General features: G+C 45.1%; 2 protein-coding genes across 3 annotated transcripts in view; one reads left to right on the top strand and one right to left on the bottom strand.

Moving 5' to 3' along the window:
* Positions 1 to 1,686: 1,686 nt before the first annotated feature.
* RWDD2A (RWD domain containing 2A) lies at positions 1,687 to 4,828 on the bottom strand. The gene is made up of 3 exons (XM_082668615.1): positions 4,752 to 4,828; positions 3,502 to 3,719; positions 1,687 to 2,457 (listed from the first exon to the last, which is right to left on the bottom strand). Exons 2-3 carry the CDS (start codon positions 3,700 to 3,702, stop codon positions 1,780 to 1,782), a joined length of 879 nt encoding a protein of 292 aa, XP_082524741.1. The 5' UTR covers positions 3,703 to 3,719; positions 4,752 to 4,828; the 3' UTR covers positions 1,687 to 1,779.
* Positions 4,269 to 12,554, top strand: part of PGM3 (phosphoglucomutase 3) — a 26,215-nt gene continuing 17,929 nt past the window's right edge. The window contains exons 1-4 of one of the 2 annotated variants that reach the window (XM_082668614.1): positions 4,269 to 4,398; positions 6,454 to 6,659; positions 8,131 to 8,315; positions 10,972 to 11,039. In XM_082668614.1, the coding sequence (XP_082524740.1) occupies positions 6,456 to 6,659; positions 8,131 to 8,315; positions 10,972 to 11,039 (457 nt within the window). In that variant the 5' untranslated portion in view covers positions 4,269 to 4,398; positions 6,454 to 6,455. Of the gene's footprint in view, positions 4,399 to 4,906; positions 5,012 to 6,453; positions 6,660 to 8,130; positions 8,316 to 10,971; positions 11,040 to 12,554 lie in introns of those variants that run through there. The other variant, XM_082668613.1, reaches the window with a different exon arrangement.

The raw sequence follows: 12,554 nt of genomic DNA, 5'->3' as shown, positions 1-12,554 counted from the left end.
TCTCTCTCTGTGGCTACTTTTGCTCATTTAATCATAGAAAACCCTCTCTGAGTGGCTTAGGCACATATTAGGTGGATGGCATCTATTCCTGTCTCAGTTCAAAGGGAAAAAAGTTAACGGGGTTACATCTGTTTAGGGCCTGAAAACTTGAGAATGCTAATTATACTTCTTATGGCCTTGGGGAGATTATATGGGAAATTGAACTCTATACTATGTTGTTTTCAGTCCTGGCAAAGATTGAGAAATGAGTCTTTGGCAATGTCAGCCCTATTTCTTCCCTTTGTATTTAGGGAAAGTGAGGCCCCAGCTTGAGCCCCAGGCACATGCAAAGCCAGGATTAAAACGTGACTAGGCAAGGTGGATAAGCGGGCAAGGCAGGCCCAGGACAAGAGCCTTGGTTTGAGGGTCTGAGTTGCGCCGTGACAGGAGACTCATTCTGATGAGCTAAGAAGAGCGCAGGGAAGGACAGAGTGGACCCCGTTCCCAGGCCTCACGGTTAGGAGAGTCAGCTTAGTGCAGGGTCTGCTGTTTGTCACGTCCTGGCCCTGCCCGGACATGTGTCTGCATCCTAGACACAGACTAAAACCAGACACCGGAATGGACGGTTTCATCAAAGATTCTGTAAATGCCACCAGCACACACAGGAATTTTGGCATCTAACGTCATCATGAGATGGGGAGTGAAGCAACCCCTCCATGTGGCTAAATTTCAGCACCCAGCTTTGGTGTTCTGAGGGGACCAGGACGTCGGTGGGGTGCTCCCCGGGAGAGGGCAGTAGTAGCCAAAGAGAGAGTGGGAAACCAGAGAAAGCTGCAGAGAGGCAGCTCACGACCTTATGTCCTCCCTTACTGCAGGTGAGACTTCCAGAAATTCCTGGAGAGGGGTAGATGCTTTGTAATAAAAAGGTTTGGCAAGAGCTACTTAAATAGGAGCTATTATCATTAAACTCTCATTTTGAAGCAGGCAGGTGAAGCTTGTGGAGCTTGAAAGTTTCAGAAGAGATGGCAGTGACATCAGCAAAATGTAGAGCCTGACTTTTGTTCTCTAGGAAGGTGATGGTACAGGGACATCACAGTGGTCCTCTCCCAAACTCCTTGCCCCACAGAGCGATGCAAACTGGCACAGGGACGAAGACCCATGCGCACTACTGGTGGGGCTGCGTGGACAAGAAACCACATCTTGTTCTGTGGAGAAGAACCCAACTAAGAATATTGGTACATGATCCTTAGTATTGTCAATCAACTGATGTAACAACACGGCGTGGTGTCACCACCATTACAGTCAAGATTTGGCTTTATGAAAAGAAAAAACCCCAAACAGGGAGTTTAAGTTAAAGTGAGAAACGTGGTAAACACATGCTCTCTCTTTGTTCTGATTTTAAACTTGACTTAGAAAAGTGTGGGGTGTCACCTGCATGCTAGCAACACAAAAAGGAGAAGTGTTATTCATATTTATGAGTTCGGAGCTGCAATTTGACTACTGCCATTAAACTGGGCTTTGGACTCCTTTTTAATCAAATTAGCTTCACTGGTTTAACTGACAGACAGGTTTTTATTAATTTACCATTAAATAGCTTTCAGTTAACACAAGAACATAGAGGTAACATCACAATTGCACTGTTATAAAGTTAAAAGCCTTCTGTGTTTCATTTCCAGGGAAAAATGCTGGAGCTGGATTCCCCACAGATGATGCTTAACAGCCACTGGTCCTTTTATTTTGGTCTTACTAACAGAAATACTAACTTAGCGAGATTACAAGCATAGGTCTCTTAATAGCTTCCTAGGAGTCAGAACTTTTGCTTTCGATACCAAATAATATCTGGAAAACATGCTCACTTTTGTGTTTTTTGAGAAATTCTAAGAACTGGCCCAGATTCATGTGATAGTCATTCCTTAAGCCATAGTCACCATGGGCCTCAAGAAGTAATTCTTCAAAAGAATGGAAAAGGCGCAGGTCCTCCCCATTTCCTTCGGTTTCGATACTCTCGGCATGCTTACAGGAAATGTGTTTCCAGTTAGGATACCTAATTGTGTGCCAGAATTCCTCACAGTGCTCTTTGAAGCCTTCCACACAGATTATCCCCGGCTTTCCCGTCATGCAAAATCCTGTCACATCTAACCTTTTCCCGATATCCAAAATCTTTTTTCGTAGGTCCTGCTGATATATATGGTGACTGTAGATCCACATTCGGAGGAATGTGTTCTTCACTGGCTTTGCTTGTGCAGATGGTTCATACACGAGCTTCCTGTTCAGGAAGTAGGAGGCACTGTTGTCCTGCAACCACTGGATGGCTGCACACACACACAGCTCACCTGGATCAAAAGTCCCTATGTAAGAAGTGAGACCTTTGTTGAGAAGGAGCTGCTGTTGTCTGTCAAGTTCGGATGACCGTCCAAATAGCTGCAGTGCTGCGTAGGGGTAGCTGTGAGGCATGGTTACTTGCAAGTCAATTTTCACCTTAAAATGAAAATCAAATAGATTTAAGTACCGTAAACTCACATAAGCTAGTTTATTCATGGCCACTGCACGATGCTGATAAATGTCATAGTTACTGCTACTATTACGTGTCAGCTATGTGCCAGACACTGCACAATTTTACAAACACAATTTTACATACGTAAATTCCTTCCATGTATGCATTCATTCATTCCCATATTCATCCGACACCTACCATGTGTCAGGTACCCTATACTGAAATAAAGAAGTGAAGAAGCTAGACACTAGTTCTGCCCTTCATGGACAGAAGCCGAGAGCCCAGTGAAGGAGACAGACGTTAAACAAATAATTATACACAGCAAGTATTTCATTGCAAAGGTGAGAAGCATTGCCATAGAAAAGTACAGGGATCCACTGAAAGGTGGAACCAGAGGGATTGCATCCAGTCTGGGGAGCCAGGGAATTCCTCTAAGGGAATGACGCCCAGAGGCTGACTAGGAAGTAGCTAGCACAGCGGTTCTCAAATGCCTGGTCCACTTGTTACTTGGGCTCTGCTAAAGTTGCTGGAGATAATGGATCAGAAGGTGAAGGTAAATTCATTTTCAGAATTTAGATTTTCTATCTGTATTTGCTTTCAGTGTCATGGTGCCATCAAAGAAACATTCACTCCTTAAAAGCCAGTTTTGCTAAAGACAATATTTAGGTTTGTGAAGATCGTAACATATGTACAAGATAGTCCATACTACAATAGCAACATTGGTAAAAATGGATGAGTGAATAGAATAAAAATGGCAGTAGAAGACTGCAAGATGTGTTTAATAAAAACACTAGGCATATTTATTAAAAAAAACACTAGGCATATTGGTATAAAAGGTGTGCATATGTATGTAAAATTCAAGATCTTTATTGAAAACAACTTACAGGTCATCCCATATTTTGCTGGAATATCCCATATATGCATCTGGAATATTCTCTATTTACTTCCTGGACAGGAAGCTCAGGTTCCAAGTGTTTCCAATATAAACTGGGCACCTGGAAACAATTAAAACCACTCAGGGCACCTACCTTGGGCTCCTCGATCTGGAGTGTAATCACAAATTCGATTTTTGGTGGCAGTGCCTCCCTTGTGCCTTCCAAATATCTCTTTATATTCGTCAGGGCATTGACATCTTCAAGTTTTACTTCTCCTTGGTTAGGAAACATAGAAAACAGCATTTCCATCTCCAGCAGCTGAAGTTGAAGGCATTCGTTCATTGAAGCGGACATGCTGACTTGAAATCAACCTGTCAGGAAAACCGGAAGGGCCCAGGGACACTGGATTTGTTAACGTCGGCGGTGTCCAGAGGAATTTCCAGCAGCTCCCTTTCCGTGGAAGCAGCTTTGCAGGAGCGCTATTACGCGTCGAGAGCTAGGGGCACAAACCGGGACACTTACACTCTTCTGCTTTATCTCCTGGCCCCCAAATCTAGTATACGCGACATCCTCCAAGATACGTCGTTGAAATTCAGATTCCCAGTCCCTTTATCCCCAGCCCCCGCTTCCGATCTGGATCAGGGAATCCGGACTCTCAACAAGTGTTCCGAATTATGCAGTTGCAGGTGGTTGGGCAACCACCACCTGCAGACGCTCTGCAAGCCTGAATTCTGGGAAAGGCGAGGGGCCCAGCCTCCGAATCCCACCCAGGTGTCGGGCTTGGGCGGAGCTGGCCGCTGCGGCGAGGGAAGCCCGCAGTGCCGGCGGGGCGGAGCTCCGCCTCCCCCGGCTCCCAGGTCTCCGGGGCCCCGCCGCGCTCCACGCCAGTTGCCGCCCCTCAGCCCCAGCGCCACGAACTCCTCCCGGGTGGGCCTTTCCGCCTTTCTCGGGAGCCACCCTGGCCCCGGGCGGCATCCTGTGAGTCCGGGCGATTTGGATTCACCTGGCCTCTGCCCCGAGGGGCCCAGGCTTAGTGAGGGGGTCTTACAGGTAAATAAATAAAATGACGTTTTGTGCGAGCTGGGGCGGTAGGATGGGGAAGGGGGTGGGGCACGAGAAGGCGCCACAGAATCAGACGTTTGGGAGATGAACCTCGAAAATCGAGAGTGGGATGCGAGAAGCCGGGTGGCACTCACTGGGGCCGGGACCACCTGGTTACAGGCCTCATATCGGGGCTGGTACCCCCCATCCAGGACCACTTGGAAGCCCGGCTTCCCAGGAACGCGGGCCCTGCCGCCCTCTGAGACCCAAATTTGGAGTCAGGGGCTGCGTATCTGCCGGTCGCAGTGCTCTGAGGGCCCGCGACCCTCGGCCCCAACCCCCGGGCCACCGCGGGGCCTCACCCTTCCCAGTCATTCAAAGGAAACAGCCCCAAGCCCTCTCGCAACGCGGATCCTCAGTTTCGCAGGCGCGAGCAGCGCGTAACCGGCAAGGAGGCGGGGCCTGGCCCGCGGACTCTTCCCGCGCTGTGATTGGCTAAGGGGCGGGACAACGGGCCGGAAGCCACGGAGGGCCACGTTTGCGGATGACGACTTTTCTGGTCTGGTTCTTGTCTAGTGTGGTTCCCCCTGCCGCCGCGAGGGAGGTGGTCCGCGCTGTAGAGGTGAGAGGGGGGTGTCTCCCGGCAGAGGTGAGCGGGGTCCCGAGGCTTGGCGGCGAGAAGGAGACCTTCCGGTCCGCAGGGGTTCGGCCGACCGCCAGGCTAGCGGGCCGGCTAGCGGACTGACTCGCGGGCCGCGCGGGACACACCTACTCGCCACTGCGGCTCGGGAGCGGGCTGGAGGCGCGGGCCCGAGGGTCTCCAGCTGGGAAAGGGGTCTCGTCCATCACCTAGGTGGGGACCTCAGGGCTGGGTGCCAGGAAACGTGGGGCGATTCGGGGGCTGGGAGGAGAGGGGAACTAACCAGGTGCCAAAGACTGGGGGGAAAGGGGCCTTTCTTAGCTTTTTTATAGTGGACAGTTTGGACTTGAGAATACTTTCAATAAAAGCCCCTCACATGCTCGTTGAAAGTAGTTTTAGGACCTAGAACGCATGAAAGGGTGGAAACATTTTACCTTGACTCTTTATTTTTTTGACTCTTTTTTTTTTTTTTTAAGACTTTTGGACGTAACAGCTCGTTTACGCCCTTAGAAATAACCAAGATGCATTGACGACTGGTCACTTTTTAATACAACGTCTTCATGCATGTGAACTAGATTTGATCGCTCTAGGCCAATCTAAATTAGCGTCCTGAATGCCAGCTTTTTCCAACTGGACAAAAGGAAACATTTAACTTTTGTTCATTGACGCAGTGAAGGACAGTAAAGAAAACAAGAGTTGGAAGCCCCAAGTTCCACTTAAAGTTAGAGTATCCCAGAGAAGGAAGTACTAGCGGGCTAAGGGCTGATGCTTGATTTTTTAAATGAAAGGTAAAAGGAAGACGTTGCTAGTTTCCGAGCTTAATGTAGAAGGGTGTCCTGAGCCTCCCTTACGAAAATACAAAAATCCACTGCAAGGTGTATTGGGAGGTCTGGGCAGTCTTGGAGAGGAGGCTTTTGCCCTTTGCTTTTCCTTTGGGAATAGGTCTCTGTAGCCTGGGAGGAATAGCAGAAGAACTGCACAGATTTCCCAGATATTTTGTATATGCAGCCCCAGTCCACTGGAGAATGTGACCTTCGGCCTCAGTCTGTCAGCAGCTTCCCATGTAAAATTTAGGTTGTTTAACTGATACCCAGAATTAAGTGTTCCCATTTGTAAAACGATACGGTCCCTTGTAGGAGTCTCTGAATCTAGGTGTAGAATCTTCATTTTAGTTGGGAATGGACCATTTTAAGTTTGCCTTGGGTCCAGGAATTGTTGGGGACAGTCTCATGTCTGTCCTGAAGTGAACAGTACAGTTAATGCTAACCTCCGGGACTTATTCTACCATTTTTTTCCGCTCTCAAACATAGGATTTGGGGGGAGGTTCAGAATGAGGCAGATCTATTAGTTTGGGATGGCAGTTTTTGAACCAGATGGTCCTTGAAAGATTTCTTATGCCTGAAAAATACTCCTTAATTTTGTAGACATGGATTTAGATGCTGTTACAAAGCAGTCAGCATTACATGCCAAGCCTGATGGACTCACTCTTCAATATGGGACTGCTGGATTTCGAACGAAAGCAGAACACCTTGATCATGTCATGTTTCGAATGGGATTATTAGCTGTCCTGAGGTCAAAACAGACCAAATCTACTATAGGAGTCATGGTAACAGCATCACACAATCCTGAGGTAATGCATTTAGTGCTCCGATAAAGCAGATGTTTATTTGCAAGACCAAACCTTAGTTTCTGAGCACTTTGACCCAAAGTACAAATTCTAATTCTAGGAATGTGCCTTCTCATTGCTATATGCCTTTACTTTTAAAACAACTCTTTTCTTAACAAGTGTTCATTTAGCTCATGACTCTTTAAAGGGTGTGGAGAGAGTGAAAGGAGATGGTCATTTTTTGGAGTGTGTCCATATTGAGAAGTGACAGAATGTCCTTCCAAGTTAGTTGTATTGAGACAGCATCAGTAATGAAAAGTGCTGCCTCTGTTAATTTAGCAGAGATTAAAGAGATTGGAGGCAAGCTGGGGGAGGGGAGAGGGCAAACATTTGAAAAGACTTAGCACGATTTGAAAGTTTTCACACAGCTTTTCTCTAGCTAGGGAATAGTTTCCCGTTCTGAGTGAACAGCCAAACACGTGGCTCCAGGGATCCAAAGGTGAGCCCTGGGCAGAATACTGATGAGGCCTGATGGGTCTAGTGTTTATGACAATTAAGTTTCTAAAGTATTCCTTTTGAGACAATTTAACCATCATATTCTGTACTGGCCTATAACTGATATGTGGCTTAAATAATATGCTTCTGTTTGGTTGCTAGGACATGAGACTTTTGCCTTTGTAGCTAAATCAGCAGCAAGTTAAAGCTCTGGGTTAGTGAAGGATTGTAACCTCCTCCCTTCCCACCCCAAAACAAGAGGATGTTGCTTATTCAGCTTCTAAATGTGGATCACTCTGAAGGTGTAAGTGTCTGAATGGCTAAATCACCTTAATTGCTTAATGATTTGTAGACAGAACCCCACATTTATTGTTAATTTCAGAAGCACTGCTTAAAACAATTCTGAGCTGTTTCCTTCCTTTGACATTCACTCTGAACTACACTTTTTTTCTTTCCAGAAATTTGAGCAGACCAGAATTAGGCGTCAGTTTTCAGCTTCTGTACCACCCACTGGTTGACATGCTGGCCAGTGTGTTCTTTGAGTCCAGCCATAGTGAGAAGGATCTCCAGGTGTCCTGGGTCTGCTACAGTTGTGCCTCATCAGTTAATTGATGGCGAATGCTCAGATGACAGCCTTTTAAAACAGCTAGTGTGGCACAGTGGCTGTTGGTTTTAAGAGTCAGATGGACTTGATGTTTTAATATCAGAACTGACACTAGCTGTATGAACATAAGCAGAGTACTTGCTCTGAATCTCAGTTTTCTCAAAGTGAGATTGGAGTAACCATCGGATTATTAGTTAGATGGATGACATGTGTTGTGAGGATTTACTGAGGTGATATATGTACAACACCTGGCCCAGTGCCTGGCCTTCAGTAGTGGTCACCAGGGAAACTGCCCGGCCAACACTGTCTTTTGTTGGGGGAAAAGCAGCTTGGGTTTACTTCCTCACGTCACCCTCACAACTGCACAGATGACTTATTATTTGTTTTTCTTTCAAGGAAGACAATGGTGTAAAATTGGTTGATCCTTTGGGTGAAATGTTGGCACCGTCCTGGGAGGAGCATGCTACCTGTTTGGCCAACGCTGAGGAACAAGATTTGCCGAGAGTGTTGGTGGACATTGGCGAGAAAGCAGCTGTGAATCTGCACCAAGATGCCTTCGTGGTGATTGGTAGAGATACCAGGTGACCATCAGAGCTACTGGTGAAAGCTGCTTGGGAACACCACATAGATGGTTGCATCTGTTTTAGCGCCCAGGACAAATCAAAAAAGTCGAGGAAAGTGGAACTGCCCTGAGAGGCTTCTCCACGTCCTGGTCTTTTCAGTAGGATGTAGGAGCTCAGTCACTACTGCAGGTTGGGCTTTGGAGTCTGAGCCCCAACTCTCACACTTACTGTATGGGTTGAGTAGGTCACTTAAGCTTTTGGAGCTTACCTTTACTCACCTGTACAATGTTGATGATGAGCCTACATCATGCAGTCCTTCCTGAGGATTACATGAGTACGTGCAACACACCTGTTTCCTGGCACGAGAGAAGCACTTAGCAAATGTCTCCCATCCCTTTACTTCTGTGGGTTTAGGTTTTTCCCCCATAGAGTAAGAACATGTGATTGTAAGTCATTATTTTTAGAGGTTTACTTTATAGCCTGTGTTATTGTTGGTTCATAGGTCATTTTTCCCTTGCTGGAGTTCATTGGAAAGCATTAACCATCTATATTATTTCTGCGCATTTGTCACGTTTGGCAGCGCTTACCTTCCTTTTCAAAAAGGTGTTATTGTAAAATGTTAGATTAAAAGTGTACTTTGAAACAGAAGCATTCTCTTTTGCATAAGATCTGGTTTTAGCCAGAGATTCTTTCTAAAGTAAATTTCTATTCCGTCTCCGAATGGCCTAGACTGGTGTTTTACCCTTAGTGTGTTACCAGAGGGACTTCCAAATACCATTGTTTGTGGATTTATAGGTAACAGAATAGCCAAGTGACTTATGTTCTGAAGCAAATTATTATCTCACAGTAAAGTCTTGCACGTGTATTGGGTTGGCCAAAAGGTTCATTTGTTTTTTTCCGTAAGATGGCTCTAGTAGCTCTTAGTTGTCTTTAACGTCATTCGAAACAGTTTTGTTAGATTGTGTGTGACAGCTGTCATATCAGCGTGCATTTAAAAACATCAAAATTGGTGAATTTTTGTATAGCCATTTTAATATTGAAGATGGAAGAAAAACAACATTTTTGGCATATTATGCTTTATTATTTCAAGAAAGGTAAAAATGCAACCGAAACGCAGAAAAGATTTGTGCAGTGTGTGGAGAAGGTGCTGTGACTGATCGAACATGTCAGAAGTGGCTTGCAAAGTTTCGTGTTGGAGATTTCTCTCTGGACGATGCTCCACGGTCAGGTAGACCAGTTGAAGCTGATAGTTATCAAATTGAGACATCAATTGAGAACAATCAATGTTATACCACGCGGGAGATAGCCGACATACTCAAAATATCCAAATCAGGTGTTGAAAATCATTCGCACCAGCTTGGTTATGTAAATTGCTTTGAGGTTTGGCTTTCCACGTAAGCTAAACGAAAAAAACCTTCTTGACGGTATTTCCGCATGTGATTCACTACATAAACGTAATGAAAACGTTCTGTTTTTAAGACAAATTGTGACGGGCGATGAAAAGTGGATACTGTACAACAATGTGGAACAGAAGAGATCGTGGGCAAATGAAATGAACCACCACCAACCACACCAAAGGCCCGTCTTTATCCAAAGAAGGTGACGTTGTGTATAGGGTGGGATTGGAAGGGAGTCCTCTATTATGAGCTCCTTCCAGAAAACCAAATGATTAATTCCAACAAGTACTGCTGCCATTTAGACCAACTGAAAGAGGCACTCGATGAAAAGCGTCCGGAATTAGTCAAGAGAAAATGCATAATCTTCCATCAGGATACCGCAAGGCCGCATGTCTCTTTTGATGACCAGGCAAAACCTGTTACAGTTTGGCTGGGAAGTTCTAATTCATCCGCCGTATTCACCAGACATTGCACCCTCGGATTTCCATTTATTTCGGTCTTCACAAGATTCTCTTAATGGAAAAAATTTCAGTTCCTTCGAAGACTGTAAAAGGTACCTAAAACAGTTCTTTGCTCAAAAAGATAAAAAGTTTTGGCAAAGTGGGATTATGAAGTTGCCTGAAAAATGGCAGAAGGTAGTGGAACAAAAGGGTGATTACGTTGTTCAATAAAGTTCTTGGTGAAAATGAAAAATGTATCTTTTATTTTTACTTAAAAACCGAAGACACTTTTTGGCCAACCCAATATTTGCCTCTTGTCTATTACCTGGTTTAAATGATATAGAACATCTTTTTCTACAAGGCAGTTATATATCTTACATATCTTATTTCCAGATAGATAGAAAAATAATTTATTCTGACTTTTTAAAATGAAAACTAGACTCTGTACGCTTGGTGGTTTAATACCCAGTCCTGGGTTATGCACGCTCTGTGGTTTCAATATTTATTGTTACTGTTCTCAGGCAGTGTATGTATTGTTGCAGTCAAACTTGAAAAGGTATTTAGGTAGGTTAATTAGTGTATCCTTTATATCTATTTCCTAAATGCATTTAAAAGCCAAACTCTTTCCAAGAAATATATTGTGAAAGGCTAATGGAAAATGCTTACACTTCACCCGTATTTTCAGAGTTTTCAGGCTTGGCAGGTTTCATTTAGTTCAAATACAATGGACTTGTTATTCTGAAACTGGTAGCACAGAATTTCTGCATTTGCTTTTAGAACTAGCAGCTCAGTTGGTCTTGGGATGGGATGTAATATTTTCTTCCTTTTCTTTCCTAGGCCCAGCAGTGAGAAACTTTCACAGTCTGTAATAGACGGTGTGACTGTTTTAGGAGGTCAATTCCATGGTATGTATTTATCCTGACTTGTAAATTAATCTTTTAAAAAGTTTTATAAAAATATCACAAAATAAATATATATTTAATTTAGAGAAGTTTGAAACTACAGATAAACAAAGTTAAAAAAAATGGACTCCTAGATATAAACTACTAGCTTTTTAAGTTAAAAAAAGTTAAAAAAAATTTTCTGGGCTTGCGTATTACATTTTACCTGTAGGAGATAATATGTAGGCAAGGCTGATCTTAGACAACTTCCTTTATAATCCTGAATTTCCTGATATAAAAACCCCTGGGGGGACTTCCCTGGTGGTACAGTGGTTAAGAATCTGCCTGCCAATGCAGGGGACATGGGTTCAAGCCCTGGTCCAGGAGGATCCCACGTGCCGTGGAGCAACTAAGCTTGTGTGCCACAACTGCTGAGCCTGAGCTCTAGAGCCCATGAGCCACAACTACTGAGCCTGTGTGCCACAGCTACTGAAGCCCACATGCCTAGAGCCCATGCTCCGCAATGAGAGAAGCCACCGCAGTGAGAAGCCTGCACACTGCAACCAAGAGTAGCCCCTGCTCGCCACAATGAGAGAAAACCCCCACGCAGCAATAAAGACCCAACACAGCCAAAAATAAGTAGATTTTTTTTGTGTGTGGTATGCGGGCCTCTCACTGTTGTAGCCTCTCCCGCTGTGGAGCACAGGCTCCGGACGTGCAGGCTCAGCGGCCATGGCTCTCGTGCCCAGCCGCTCCACGGCATGTGGGATCTTCCCGGACCGGGGCACGAACCTGTGTCCCCTGCATTGGCAGGCGGACTCTCAACCACTGCGCCACCAGGGAAGCCCAAGTAAATAAATTTTTTAAAATGTTTACCAAAAAAAAAAAAAAGCCCTGAGGTAACTTGAAGATGTTCATTCTGGGGAGTTTTTGTCAATATTGGGTATTCCCAAATAGCTGATCACTTGTGGAGTTAGCTGTTAACAGGTCAAATAAGGATGGAAAATATCTTTGACCTACTTGTAATCATGATTTGAAGTTCTGACAGGTGGTTTTTCCTATTGTATCAACTGAAGAATTAAATGCAACGAGACAGGCTGAGAGAATGTTGCATTCTCAACATGAGAATCCTCTTCTCATGTTGGTTGTGCACCATGTGAATGCAGTGACTCCTCTGTGCTTGGAGGTGAATTTTCCTGGTGTCAGATCTCTCTCATTTAAAATACCTTCTCTTGATCCCCTCAACCTCCTGTGTGTTCCCTCATTCCCAGTTAACCTGGCCTCTTCCGGGACTCACCTGGTTTGCTTCTCTGTTTGCTCTTCTGGTCATTACTAAGCCTACTGCCGGTGAGTCTCCATCCTTGCCTCTGCAGGGAAATGTCTCCCCCAACACTCATCTGTTATAAAGTGGGAATTCACCTGGGGCCTGGGCTTCCCGGGGCGTGTTTGGTTAAGCTGCAGGGATCCTGTGGGCCTCTGGATACAGCGTGCTGTGTTACCTGCACATGCGCTTTTCTAGGGAGAGGAGTCATAGCTTTT

This window comes from Grampus griseus, assembly GCF_964374135.1.
Source record: "Grampus griseus genome assembly, chromosome: 13".
NCBI classification, from domain to species: Eukaryota; Metazoa; Chordata; class Mammalia; order Artiodactyla; family Delphinidae; genus Grampus; species Grampus griseus.
Note: the sequence above shows the minus strand (reverse complement) of the source record. Positions and strands in the feature narration are given on the sequence as shown.

Bases quoted from the DNA above. Each gene is read 5' to 3' on its own strand.
- RWDD2A (XM_082668615.1), bottom strand. From the start codon at position 3,702: ATGTCCGCTTCAATGAACGAATGCCTTCAACTTCAGCTGCTGGAGATG. The intron at 2,458-3,501 runs GTAGGTGCCCTG...TTTCATTTTAAG, and splicing joins TCCAGATCGAGGAGCCCAAG to GTGAAAATTGACTTGCAAGT.